Genomic DNA, 14,599 nt, shown 5'->3' on the forward strand with positions numbered 1-14,599 from the left:
CAAATGTTTATAAACCTCCTAATGTACCATGGCCTGATTCTGTTATATCTACTACTGAACACCCATCTATCTAGGTGACTTCAACAATCATCACCAAGAGTGGAAATATAAATCAAAGGAGGAATGTGGCCTGAGACTCGAATGGGCAGAAGTAAACAATATTTTATTTTTGATGCCAAAGATAAAAGAACTTTCAAGTCTGCAGTTTGGAGAAAAGAGTATAATTCAGATTTGTGCTTTGTGAGTTGTAATGAACATGGTTGTCCTCTACCTTCTTCCAGAAAAGTTCTGGATGACTTCCCACAGTCAACACAGACCAGTATTATTGAAAATGGTATACCAGTTCCACTCATTAAATCAACTCCACAACCAAGATGGAATTTCAACTAAGCTAGTTAGGAGAAATTTTCTACTGAACTAGATAAATGTATTCGCTGGATACCACCGAAGAGCAACAGCTATAAACGTTTCATTGGAGCGGTATATTGTGCTGCCAAGAGAAGTACTGCAAGAGGCTTGCGTAAACAGTGTATTCCAGGATGGTCCAAGGTGAGCGAACTACTCTAATCAATACCAGGAGGACAATAACCCAGAGACTACTGATGAGCTGTTACAAGGTCTAGACTTCTCTCAAAGACAAAAAAAGATTAATACAGTTGAGAATTTGAACTTCAGTCATTCCAGCTGGAAAGCATGGAGCCTTCTCAAAAAACTGGGAAGTGGCCCAGGAATCTGATTAGCATAAAGTTACGAATCCTATTATCTCATCACGGGTTCCATCTGATAAACATACAAGATATGTCAGACATCAGTTGATTATGAAAGATGCAGCTGCCTCTATATCAAGCTTTGCCCAACCTTTCTCGGTAGAAGAAATTTATGTTTCTTTAAAACAGCTAAAATCTGGAAAAGCTCCTGGATTTGACGGCATTCACTCAGAGTTCCTAATACATCCAGGACCGTACACAAGGAGTTGGTTTGCTCAGTTTAACCTCTACACCAGTGACCTTCCAGACACCATTTGTAGAAAGTTCTGCTATACTGATTATATTGCAATAGCAACTGTACACAGTCAAATACACCATACTGAGGAAAGCTTGGAAAGCGATCTAAATACCTTGAAAAAAATGCTTTAAAAAATGGCCTACATTGAGGTTTTAAGCACCTTCTTGCTTCCCACTGTTGAAGAGCACTTTGGGGATGGCAACTGCATCTTTCAACACAATCTAGCACCTGTTCATAATGCACGGCCTATGGCGGAGTGGTTACACGACAATAACATCCCTGTAATGGACTGGCCTGCACAGAGTCCCGACCTGAATCCTATAAAACACCTTTGGTATGTTTTGGAACGCCGACTTCGTGCCAGGCCTCACCGAGCGGCATCACTAACCTCTCCTCAGTGCAGCGCTCCGTGAAGAATGGGCTGCCATTACCCAAGCAACCTTCCAGTACCTGATTGAACGTATGCCTGCGAAAGTGGAAGCTGTCATCAAGGCTAAGGGCGGGCCAACACCATATTGAATTCCAACATTACTGAAGGAGGGTGCCACGAACTTGTACGTCACGTTCAGCCAGGTGTCTGGATACTTTTGATCACATAGTGTAGGTCTTATGGCGATGATGGGACAGGAAAGGCTTAGGAATGGGAAGTGGCCTTGGTCTTAAGGTACAGCCCCAGCATTTGCCTGGTGTGAAAAATGACAAACCACGGAAAACCATTTTCAGGACTGCCGACAGTGGGGTTCGAACCCACTATCGCACGGATGAGAGATCGCAGCTGCACACTCCTGAACGCACGGCCAACTCGCTCTGTCGACAAAACTAACTCTACACATATTTCAGATAAAAGGTCGAGACATTGTCTTTCAAATGCACAACTGGGTCTCTTACCGTATGACAGAAAGCAACACTAACCGATATCTACACAGAGCGCTCGTGGAGAATTACGAAAATATCTCAAGGCAAGAAAAAGACAAATACAATAGATAAACTGCACTCTGAATGCACAAATAGGGCAAAGATCATGCGAAAAAACAAAACTACTGCGGTCATGATTTTATTTTATTCTGTGGGAAAGAATGAAGCAAACAGACTTTTAAAAAATGAGAGATTATTCCTCAGATTTGCTTGTCAAAAGAATGTATCCTTTCACGAAGAACTATATTTCAATAAACTACAATTCTTATTTTAAAACTCTGATAAACCCGAACATTTCTTCTTGGAATGAAAACCATTTGCATTTCGATAACTCCAAAATTCTTTATGCTACAACCATAAATACGAAGCCATGTAGGGTCTATACCACATACAGGTGGGCAGCTACAGAAGAAGAGTGTCTACACAATGTACAAAGATCTGCGCTGAGGGGTTAAACAAGTATCTACTGAAGAAACTAACACTATAAGTTGTTAGACCTTAAGGTGGTATACATTCAGGCCTTAAATTATAATTTTAGTAACAGAAATGGTAGGCTACAAAAATGATCACTTACTTATTGTGGTATTCAGAGCAATCTGTGAAACCAAAAAACTTGTTCCATTCTTAATGAACCTGAATACCAGGCTTTCATCATTCCAGGTCAATTTTAAGGACTGGGTATCATTATGACACTGGTTGTCTTCAGCTGTTGCATTGCTTGGCACATCAAATATGGTATGGCTGGTCTGTAACAAATTTTAAAAGATATTAAGGAGACAGCCTACATGATTTATGCAACTCATGAGCAAAGCAATCTATTTATGAAGGAGCAGGTATGATCATGTACTATAAAATAATTAGTGTGACAATCACTTTAAACATGAGTTGCATACATTATTTCTTTATAAAGACATTAATTAACGAATAAAGAATAAAATTTGAAGAAACAGACTTGCAATTATAATTATGACAAGGTATTTAACCCACCATTGGTTATGATGTGCCGTATTTACTCGCATCTTAAGACCCATTTCTTTCCACTTTTATATCCAAAAAATTGTACTGAGAGGGTGGGGGGGGGGGTGTGTGTGTTTCGAATATGCAATACCCTCAAATTTTGTGCAGTGAGCACGTCTTCTAGACTATAAAGAGCTATCAAATGTACACGTAAACATTCTACACTATTCTTTAACAAACATGAATGTTTTGAGTTTTAATGGCTATTTTTGTAGGAAGGCAGTATATCTAAATTTAGAAAGACAAATGGTGAACACGACTTTTAGGCCTACATATAAAGTAAATATAGTTTGTTTTATTTACTCTTACATCATGTCATATAAAGGCAGCAGTGGGACTTTATTTGAAATTTCTTATTTTATTGCTTTTTTTTTATTGTACGATTTTATTCTGTTTGTGGACTTTTGGACTTGGAAGAATTGTTTCAATCTCAAACCCGGACCTATAATATTTTCCATTTTCGGTCAATTACAAAACACACTACTACAGTGCACAGTTCTGGAAGTGTGTTTCCTATTGCATAAACAAAGATTTTTCTTTAACATTTATCATCACTGTGTCGGCAAGAAAGAAGAGACTTCTGATTGGAGAAAAAAAGTAATGTAATTTGTGAATGTGAAAGTCGAAGGTGAATTCTGCAATCTGATTCTCTTTGGTGATTGCACCATTTCCTGTTTCTGAATCTTACCCCACTTCTTCGGTGGGAGCGAGGCAGCATCTGCGTCTTTGATCATTTGAACATCTTAGCGAGTGGATGTGCTTGTCCTTTGGTCCCCTCGTGGGAAAACCAGTCTCAGGGTAAGCACTGTTTCCACCTTTACTACGGTTTTAAACTTCATTCAAATGTGATCATTTTTCCCTTTCCTTCCACAAGAATTAGCCCTCGAATTTCACGTTCACTGCAAATTCTGTCAAAATGACAGCTTCTCAGCTAAGTTCATATACCCTTTTTCTTAACTTTATATTATCTAGTAATTATCTCTAAGGTTTGCCTCCCCATATTTCTATGTCACCTTGCATACGTACGGAAAATCTATGCATATTACACATGTGTGGAATTTTATCTTCTAAAACGTGCCTAAGGTCTTCCAATTTTGAGTTACCCATTTTGTATTTTTTTAAAATAAATTTTGTAATCCAAGGGCAATTAACCTGTCCATTTTCTTTCACAGCAAAAGGCTATGTTTCATCACCTCCAGGGTTCCATGCCCATTCCGTAATTGTCATGTTTCCTAACCTGTTTGTGCGGTTTTGTGCTGTAACGCTTTGGTTGAATCTAAGATTTGTTACTCTAAGTATGACGAATAGAATACTTAGTGTGATCACTCCGCAATCTCAATATTGTCTTTGGTGGCCCCGCCGGAGTGTGCCGCTGCAAGTCGCAATGCACCAGCTGCAACACTACTTGCGCAAAATTGTCGACGGAAGGTAGACTAATACTGTGCATGCGTAAAGTCAACCTGCCAACTTTCAAAAAGAAATCTTGAAGATCAAAAAAAAAAAAAAAGTTTACAGCACGCACATGCATCAATGTCTTGAGACATGGTGAAAAAGGATGGCAAGGGGGGGGATTACAAACAATAGTAATACAGTCAAATACATGTTATGATTACCCCTGAAATTAAATACTTGCATAAAGTTACATCCTGATGAGTGTTCATCTGTTTTCGCTTAACACTGGGAACAGTTCACACAGTACAGTGTTTGACTGCACTTTAAACTTGCATGTCACAATTTATCACCGTCAAAATTAAACTAAACATGTACACTTATTTACAAAATTCTGTCAAGTTCACAGTATGCAGGCTATTATCCATCACAGGTTGGAGAGGACAGATAGAGATTAGTTAGCACCTCATCTTTAAAGAAACCAAGTACTGGATCCCATTGCTCTAACAACCTCTGAAGACACCTTCCTAACAATAGCAATCTTGTACAAACATGTTTCAGCATCTTCTTAGTTTCCTTGTTGTGAAGCTCTTGGAATTTCTTAAGGCATGTTCCTTCTCTTACAACTCTTTCCTAAATATAGTGGAACCTCTTATCCGTTCCCGGAAACTACATTTTCCTGGAATATGCGTTCAAATGACATGGTCCCATGAGCATCATACTTAAATAACGCTGTAAAAATCCTGCATTATCCATTCTTTTAAGAAACTATTTCCCGGATCAACTATTCAGAAAATTCAGTCCCATCAACACTAAATCCTCGAAGCATTTTTCAATAAACTGGATCTTACGAAAGGACGGTTATGGCATACTTGTGGATCTTGGCGTTAACGCCCCGGCATTGCGATAATTAGAGCAAGTATTGTACTGGAAAAGCGATCGGCGGTGAACTTGCATAAGGGACCATTTTAGCACCACATTCGGGTGTTATTGCTTACAGAATCTCAGAAATCATACAGCAGACAGTGGCCACAACAATAAAATTTTAAGGAGAGACAGCGCATTTCGACAGCTCTCAAAGACGGAACGAATTTCGTCAAATGTTCGCACTTATAAAACGTCCACATGTCCAGGGTTAGATGTTAATATTTTTAATTTTTTGATTGTATTGCCGAACAGGTTTTTCAAATTTTCCTCAGGGCACTGTATAGTAACTGGGCTCTCAGGCAGGAATTGAAACTGCTCCTTGACACAAATCTAGTATTTTAATATTATCGTATACGATTATGTTGAATACAAAGTATGTTACAAGTGTTATTTTTTATATCCACCTATTCAATACAAAGAGATTTTTAGAAATTATATTATTATAAAATGTTAAGGGACATGTTTCGCCCATATTAAGGGCATCATCAGCCTCAAACTCAAACCTGTACGGTGAAAAATCAGGATCCTGATTGCTCTTACAAGTCATAAAAAGATGATATTGTAGGTGTCTGTCCAAACATACAGATTGTTAGAATGTCCTTGGCTAAAATTGCAGTATCAAGCTGCATGTCAAAAGTTCACGATTATACTTTCTGGAGCGTTGAAAAACTTGTTGGGGTAGAGCAATAAACAGCTCAGTCTTTATAGTGAAACAGAAATGCGCCTCCTTGAATAATCCTATTAGAAGATAAGAAAAAGCAAAGCTGATAAACTGTCACAGATGCCAATTTCGTATGTTGTGAAAAGACAACAGCCTTCTTAAGTTATGTTATCGAGACCAGAACAGATGTTGCTCCCTCCATACAAAAAGTCATGAGAGGTCTTGAGACTGCCTATTACTGTTTTGGGTCTAATATAAGAATGGGAATTTTACTTTTTTGGTTAAAATGTCAAAAACTGCAGTAATTTTATTTGCGCACATTATATTTAAATAATTTGTATCATTTGCAACTCGTACCGACAAGTGCAGTGAGCACGCTTTCCAGCTGAGCTCAAGGTCACAGATAACCGTAATTTCTTACGTTTTGATTTTTTTCTCTTTCCAATTTGATTGGATTTGTGACTGGCAGAATATATAATGCATTCAAGAAAATTTGAGAATCAATACTTACATTCGAAACCATGTTCTCGAGTTCAACATAAGCAAGACACATAACCTTTAAAAATCGATGTAGGCCTAATTTGTGGGGTACAGGAATTCCAGAAACACTACAAACAGTATAGTGGAGACCAAATTACAATGGAAGATAAGAGAAGAAAGGATTTTGCCATCATGTTGGGCGCTTTTGTATCTAATGAGCTTAATTTTATTAGATGAGAGAATCAAAAACTACTTGTGGTTGATTGTCATTTAGCTTGGCCTCACCGTATTAGATTTTGACGAGTTTAGCTGGTCAAAGTTGCCGAAATGAAAGAAGTTTTCCAGGGAAACTGACGAAGTTTCCACTGTGAAATTTAATATAAAGTATCGAGATTTATAACTGACGTACTGGTAATTAATGCTTGATGCCGGTTTTGCGGTCTAACTTGCCTGCCTCTCATCCGGAGGACCCGGGTTCGATTCCCGGCCAGGTTAGGCATTTTTACCTGGATATAAGGGCTGGTTACAGGTCCACTCAGCATACACGATTACGTTTAATCGAGGAGCTATCTAATGGTAAGATGGCGACCCCGGTCTAGAGCCAGGAATAGCAGCCGGGAGAATTAGTCACACTGACCATCCGTCACTTCATAATCTGCAGGCCTTCGGGCTGAGCTACAGTCGCTTGGCAGGCAAAGGCCCATTGGGGCTGTAGTTTGGTTTCGTTTAAGAGTATTTTTAAGATTATAATCATACATACCGTATACTCTCAAATACCACCCGCCCTTTTTTCCCCATAATATTGGTTTTAAATCTTGGGTGCGGGTCGTATAAGCCGTTCATTCTCGTAAATATTTACTACGTTTACATGGAGTATTGAAATAGATTTCAATACGGTTACACTATCGGCAGCCCTGAAGATGGTTTTCCGTGGTTTCCCATTTTCACACCAGGAAAATGCTGGGGCTGTACCTTAATTAAGGCCACGGACGCTTCCTTCCAACTCCTAGGCCTTTCCTATCCCATCGTCGCCATAAGACCTGTGTCAGTGCGACATACAGCCCCTAGCAAAAAAACCTGGTTACCGTACTCAATACACCACATGTAAACGGGCATTCAGGTCTTATTGTGTTTTAGTTGCGTTGTAGAAAACAAGATTGATTTTTTCTCAAAAAGGTTACAGTGGCATGTAAACGCTAAACAAGGTAATGAAATACGGTAAATCAAAGAATATACTTAAATATGCGGTATATATGAAAGCTGCTGCTGCTGCTGCGGATTCTCGATCGTCATTTGTTTCACAAGTGTTCCTGGCATGCTGGGTGCACGAATAGCTGATCTCGTGGAAGATCTTACTTTGCAAGAGTCGAGGCTGTTGGTTACAGAAGTCTACCTCGCTCACATTCGAGTTCCGTGAAAGTGCAGTCTCAATAGCAAGCGATGAATTCAAAACGGCGTCAGTGGTCATTTACTGTGCGTGAGAAACTTGAAGTTGTAAGCAAAGCTGAAATATACGGAAATCATGCCGTTGGCAGAAAGTACGATATTGATGAATCGTGTATCACGATTGGCAGAAGAGGGAAAAAACTTAAAAGTAACTGCAATCACAGAGCATTCCGCAGGCAGATTACAGCGTTTCCGGAAATTGAAGAACGACTCCACAAATTTGTGATAGAAAAACGTGAGTTAGGATATGGTGTTAATGAAATGTGTCAATTGAAAGCACTAGAGATCTCAAAAGAACCCAAAACATAGGGTTTTACTGCAAGCCGCGGATGGATCCGAAACTTACTGGAGAAAGGGATTGAGCATTCGGAGACTGAAGTCTATTTCACAACGTCTCCCTGGGGTGTATGAAGAAAAATTACCGGCCTTTCAGCGTCACATTATTTGAGGAAGCAAAATTCTTATTTGCTGTCGCAAATTGGGAATGCTGATCAGACACCTGTCTATTTTGAAATGCCGTTGGAAAATACAGTTGATACGAAGGGTTCTAAAAGTGTAACCATCAGAACAGGTAGTAAGGAAAAGCAACAATGCATGGTAATGTTTTGCGTATTAGCGGATGGAATCGAACTCCCTCCATATGCAGTTCTGAAAACACTTCTGAAAGGAAACATGCCGTCTGGTGTTATTCTTAAAACACGAGTCCAGTTGGCTGGACAGTGCGTTAGTTGAGGAGGAGGTGAAGTGCGTTTGGCAACATCACCCGGGAGCTTTGTTACAAAAATGAAACAGGCTTGTGGTGGACAGTTACCGAGGACATACAACTGACGCCGTAAAAGATATGAGGAAAGGAAAAACCAATCTTGCGATAATTCCCAGAGGACTCACTTCTATTCTACAGCCATTGGATGTGTGCGTGAACCGGCCTTTTAAAACAGTTTTACACCGAATGGATATCTGATGGTGATCACGCGTTAACACCAACCGGACGAGTTAAGAGGCCTGAAGTGTGACTAATTATGCAGCTGGATCAAGACCGCACGGGCACGCATTCCCAACGATCTAGTGTCCAAAAGCTTTAAGAAATGTGGATTTCAAATTCAGTGCAAGGTTCCGAGGACGACTATTTGTGGAAAGATTCCAGCGACGAAAGTTCCTATGGTGAAACTCCAGATGACTATGGTGAATTGTGAATGATCTGAGTATTGGACAGATTTCATATACAATTTTTATGATTTTATTAATCGTAAGCTCTTTGAATTTATATTTGTGGTATTTTTGAAGAAAAATAGGTATGCAAGTTATTTGAGTTTTTTCCCCCCGTATTTTGCCGTCCCAAATTAAGGGTGTGGCTTTTATTCGGTGGCGGGTGGTATTTCGGATTATACGACATTTCATTTTTGTGACGTTCACCCAAACTTAAGTTTTCATTCATTCCCGGATTTTCCATCTTCCCGTGTTGCACGTTCTATTTTCATGGTCTCTCCAAAAATGCAGAATCAAGGTTCCACTGCAATAGAAGATGTCGACTAATAGTTCAACTTTAACAGGCAAACTGCTTTCACCTTTCTCAGCAGCCAAGTTAATCAGATAGCATCAACAACACAGTACGAAGACAGATGACTATGCTTCCCTTAAAACAGCAGCAACTCCATTCTTCTTTCCAATCATGACTGGAGCTTTGTCGGAACAGAACACTACACAATTTAGAATTTGTATTTTGTAACACTAACTGTGAAATTACCAAATTACCAATACGAGTCCGTGGAATCACCCACCAAGGCTGGAACAGACAACAGTGAGCTAACTAAGCCTATCTTTTCCTGCTTTGCCACAAAACAGGTAACAATAGGGTAAAGCTTAGCATTACTATTATTGCTCTCATCCGTAACTAAAGAAAATGGTTTATGTTGCATGTAACCAAAAAGTTCACTTCTTGAATTTGTAGCCATTTCTTTCAAAATGTTATGTGGTTTTGATATGACCACAGCCAAATTCTGTAATTTCTGAACCTGGACTCATTTTCCTAAACAGAGCACCAGCATGATCGGCAGCAGCTAATGGGATATTATGTCCAATTAAAAATGAAATTAACAAGCATTCCGCTCTTACTATATCAAGGTCGGCTTCAGAAGAAAAACAATTCTGACTGCCATCCTTACATTTTGTATTGGAGACATGTTTGAACAGATTTAATGTGATTTACTAATTCTGTTCTTCCTCCGTGCACATCACACGAGCACATGGAACAAAGAGAATGATTTATCTTTCTGTGATCGTATATAACAATGAAATTCAGCAGAATATGCCTCCCGAAAAGATTGATAATATCGTTTCTTAGTTGAACTCATTAAGAACACCACTAAAAGTACCAAATTGCTTACAAATTCGTCACAATTCCACGAGTTTCAGAACTACCGCCAATGTTACTCACCCCCCCACACAAACAAAGCCGTTCAGCTGCTTCGAAACACGACGCAGTTACTAAAGTTGTTATATAAATTCACAGCCTGCTACTTTTCACAGATTTCTTTTCTTCAAAATCACAGCCCGGTACTCGTTTGGGAACAACTCAGTGAATGAAGTAGCAGTTGAGGTCGAACAGGTGATAAAAGCACGGTGATAATGTGATTATAGATACATTCACTGGTCGAATTTGAAACACTGTGTCTCGTATTACCATCTACTATAGAAAGTAATTGGATTTGACCGAAGAAAGCTAAAACAAGCACGGATATTCAAAATCCGTACAATAACGTTCAGCCATAAAACACAATCCGTACATTTTACGGAAAAAAAATACATGGCAGGTATATCATTATGATAATTTCAAGGCTTATCAAGGAAATTTGCTTGTTTTAATATTTTCCGAAAGTCTGCGTTAGTATCCATGCAGTGCTGTGCGTGCGATTTTCTATTATTTCCAGGAAATGTTAGTTTCGTTCCTAGTTGTACAGCGGGTTACGGAAGGAAGCTCGATGGTAAACTGTTTACACCACCAAAAGAAAATGAAGTCCGAAGTGGGAGAGATATTAACCAGAAAGATAAACAATTGTCGGGCAAAAGCAGAATATGTGACCTGCAGTTTTCCACAAATTGAATTAATGTTTCGTTGTGAATTGTGAAAATGTTTAACTTCCTTGTTATTCCAAGACTGTTCATATATTGAAGATTGGGAAAGTGCTCTGCCGGAGTTAAGCCCTTTCCCCGATCCTCTGATATAAAACTGTATAGTTTATCATGTGGCCGGGTATGTTGTTAGGCAATCTTCAAAATTTATCACGTGTATGTCTGTTCTCTCCGACATGCAAGTGAAAGTCAATTTTCGGCTCTTACGGAAATTAAAGATTACAGATTCGACAGTTGCATGAGGTTTCCAACACATCCATCTATAAGTGTGTGCGACTTTTTTCCAGACTGAAAGGTAAATTAATGAATAGCTCTGGTCATTTAGGTCAATGTGGTGTGATATTTTTACGAGTGTCTAGAATTGATCGAGGCGATTTCAGTTGTGCCATCAGGAGATGGCTTTTGTATTGAACATACTTTGGAATTATTCTTATACTGGTCTACCAGTTATTTCAAGTGCTGATTCTTCTTCAGAGTGAGTGAAATCCGCAGAGATCAAGTTCGACAAGCTGCTAAGTCTGCTCGTAAACTACCAAAGGTGGCCTCAAACTAGTTTTGGTGGGTAATTTAAACCATTTACTTAATTTGGGGAAAGTGTTATGTTACTTGCAATCAGGTGTAAGTTTAATGTTGTATGTGCTCCGTTTAAAAAAAGTCTTTTAAGTATGTAATGCACAATATTGCTTTCGTTTCTCATAATGTTCCATTTTATCTCTCATGTTCTCTTATAAATATCCACAGATTTCTTCATGGGGACTAAGAATAGCATTTACAACTCTGACAGTATTATTCATCTCTTAGGAATTATGTGTTTTAATTGGTTATTTGCCTATCAGTGTAAAACAGCCAACCGTGTAGCTTTGGTGTTATACTTCACTAGCGCCGCCGCAGGAGCGTGCTTGAACTCCGAGTGATCTCACTAGGTATTCTATTAGTCATGCTCTAAGGTTAAAATTTCATTATTATTATTATTATTATTATTATTATTATATTATTTATTATTATTATTATATTCGGGTAATCGGACAAAAATCCAGTTACTGTTTCATGTGATTAACCCTTTGATCAGGCTGACATCAGCAAGGGCATGCGTCATAAAAACTCTTTACGAAGATTCGTGTCACTTCAAACTCAACCCAGTAGAGAAAAGGGATAAGGGTACTGTATTATGCAATATTAATAAAAAGAAAAAGCCTCTGTGGCTCAGACATCAGCGCGTCGGCCTCTCACTGCTCGATACCGTGGTTCAAATCCCGGTCACTCCGTGTGAGATTTGTGCTGGACAAAGCAGAGGCGGGACAGGTTTTTCTCCGGGTACTCCGGTTTTCTCTGTCATCGTTCATTCCAGCAACACTCCATTATTTCATAGCATTTATCAGTCATTAGTAAATCACCTTGGGAGTGGCGACCCCATTGTAATAAAAGCCTATATATGTTTCATTCATTACATCCCTGACCCGATCAAAGACTGGAAAACAGATTGTAGGTTTTCATTTTCAATAAAAAGAACTTAATGCCCAGCCATTTGTCTGTCAGTTGAGCAGCAGACCTATCACACTGAACCTGATCACTGATATCATTTGAATTATCGTAGTCTTGTACCGCTAACTTCCCTGCTACTGGAGTGTCGTCATTCCAAATAACCTTCACTGCCATGCATTGCCATCGAGAGCATTCGAGATCACAGCCTTTTAAGACTAAAAAATACCATAGTTTCGTTCCCAACTATGGAGTCCAAACAGTGAGAATCTATTCACAAATGGTTTCTGGAGATTGTCTCTGTTATTCCCAGTTGGTGTATGTGTAGCAGAAGCCACCCCTTCCGAATAAAGCAGTGTGGTAGAAAGTGTGCCCAACCCACCAGCTGATAACTAGCGTATGTTTCAAGTTGTACTTCCGAATGTACAACGTAGTGACTAGAAGGATGTGGCTGTAGAAAGCCAGACATTAATTTTTAAGTACATTTTATGTTTGTTCTCTACATTTATCACATCAGGAATTACCTGAACAGCTGTAATTGAGATAAGACACTGCATTGTTTAAGTCAGGTATACTATCAAGTGCCCAGATAGTGCCAGAGTTCCACAACGGAAAGAATAAAAACAGGATACTTGCTGCATTTATGGATATCTATATGTGAGGCGGTAATGTTTTATTATCATAATGTTTAATTTTCATACGTTTGTTGCCTCCATTCTTTTATTAACAGTGTTTTGTTTGAGTCACCGAAAATCGTAAAAGTAGTTGGTGGGGACGTAAAATCAATATTATTATTAATATTATTATTATTATTATTATTATTATTATTATTATTAGGTACGTTGCTGAGTAAAAATTATTACGATTGGATTTTTTTTATCATGTTTTAAACCAACTTCTCACCAAAAATGATCTATATTGCCATGGGTTATGAGATATTAAACGATCATTTTGTTAATAATCTTGCCTGCTAATTTATAGCAACTGAATATTTCTTAACTAAAGTAAAATCTTTCTCATCCCGAGGTGGTGCAATTTTTTTTAAACCCATTACAGCATAAAGTTAATTTGTGATTTATTTCAGTTTATTTACACATTTTTACTCTTAATTACTGAAAGATATTCGAACAATCAGAAAGTTCATACAAGTGAAAGTTTTATTTACATAGGCCGTCCAATATATCTGACTATGCACTCAGGTCAGTACAACACTAGTTACTCAGCATTGTATTGTACAATAATGTTGCAAGCTAGGTAGTGTTAGGCCGGCCCCGTGGTGTACGGGTAGTGTGTGCAGTGTAGGGGTGGCGTGCCTGCCTCTTACCCGCAGGCCCCAAGTTCGATTCCCGGCCAGGTCAGGAATTTATACCTGCATTTGAGGGCTCGTTCGAGGCCCGCTCAACCTAGGTGATTACAACTGACGAGCTACCTGACGGTGAGATAGCAGCCCCAGTCTAAAAAGCCAAGAATAACTGTCAAGGGGATTGGTCTTGCTGACCACACAACACCTCGTAACCTGCAGGCCTTTGGGCTGGGCAGCGGTCACCTGGCAGCCTTTGGCCCTTAGGGGCTGTTGCACCATGGGGTTTGGTTTTTAGGTAGTGTTAAAGAGTTGGATTACCTCATCCAACTTATACTGTAAAGTAGACCTTCAATTTCCACTAAAGACTTATCACAATACTGTAAACTATTTACAGTTATGCATTTACTGATTATGATATCCACAGAAGCATTTCAGGTGAAGTCCAAACTGGTCAAGCAGATCCACTCTTCGGATGCCACTATAGGACATGAACAGCTTTCATTGCTGATACAGACATTCTGCATATTTTTTTTACGCTGGACCACCTTGATGCACCGCTTATCTCCATCTGTTTGTAGTTTTTACAAGCAGTGACAACGCTTTTGACATTCCAGTGCACCAGCAACGCACTACCAAAACTCCTGCACTGGTATGATCCCCTTTTTTTTTCCTGTCTGCCTTTCTATGAAGGGGGCACTTCTGTCTGGTATTCTTGAAATGCCCCTGTTACACGTATTCCCTTTGAAGCCAGATGTCTTACCATATTCCAGGAATATAAAGTAGCCATCAAAATATATTATATGCCCCCTGTTTGATTCAGTTCCACCTCCATGAATGAGGTAAGGGGC

At 39.1% G+C, this 14,599-nt stretch overlaps 1 protein-coding gene across 1 annotated transcript in view; it reads right to left on the minus strand.

The window, feature by feature from the left end:
• LOC136877503 (lysosome-associated membrane glycoprotein 1) overlaps positions 1-14,599 on the minus strand; it is a 125,953-nt gene that overhangs the window by 54,774 nt on the left and 56,580 nt on the right. The window contains exon 3 of the mRNA XM_067151610.2: positions 2,495-2,666. Coding sequence (XP_067007711.2) covers positions 2,495-2,666 — 172 coding nt within the window. The remainder of the gene's footprint in view (positions 1-2,494; positions 2,667-14,599) is intronic.

Source organism: Anabrus simplex, chromosome 7 (genome assembly GCF_040414725.1).
Source record: "Anabrus simplex isolate iqAnaSimp1 chromosome 7, ASM4041472v1, whole genome shotgun sequence".
Taxonomy (NCBI): domain Eukaryota; kingdom Metazoa; phylum Arthropoda; class Insecta; order Orthoptera; family Tettigoniidae; genus Anabrus; species Anabrus simplex.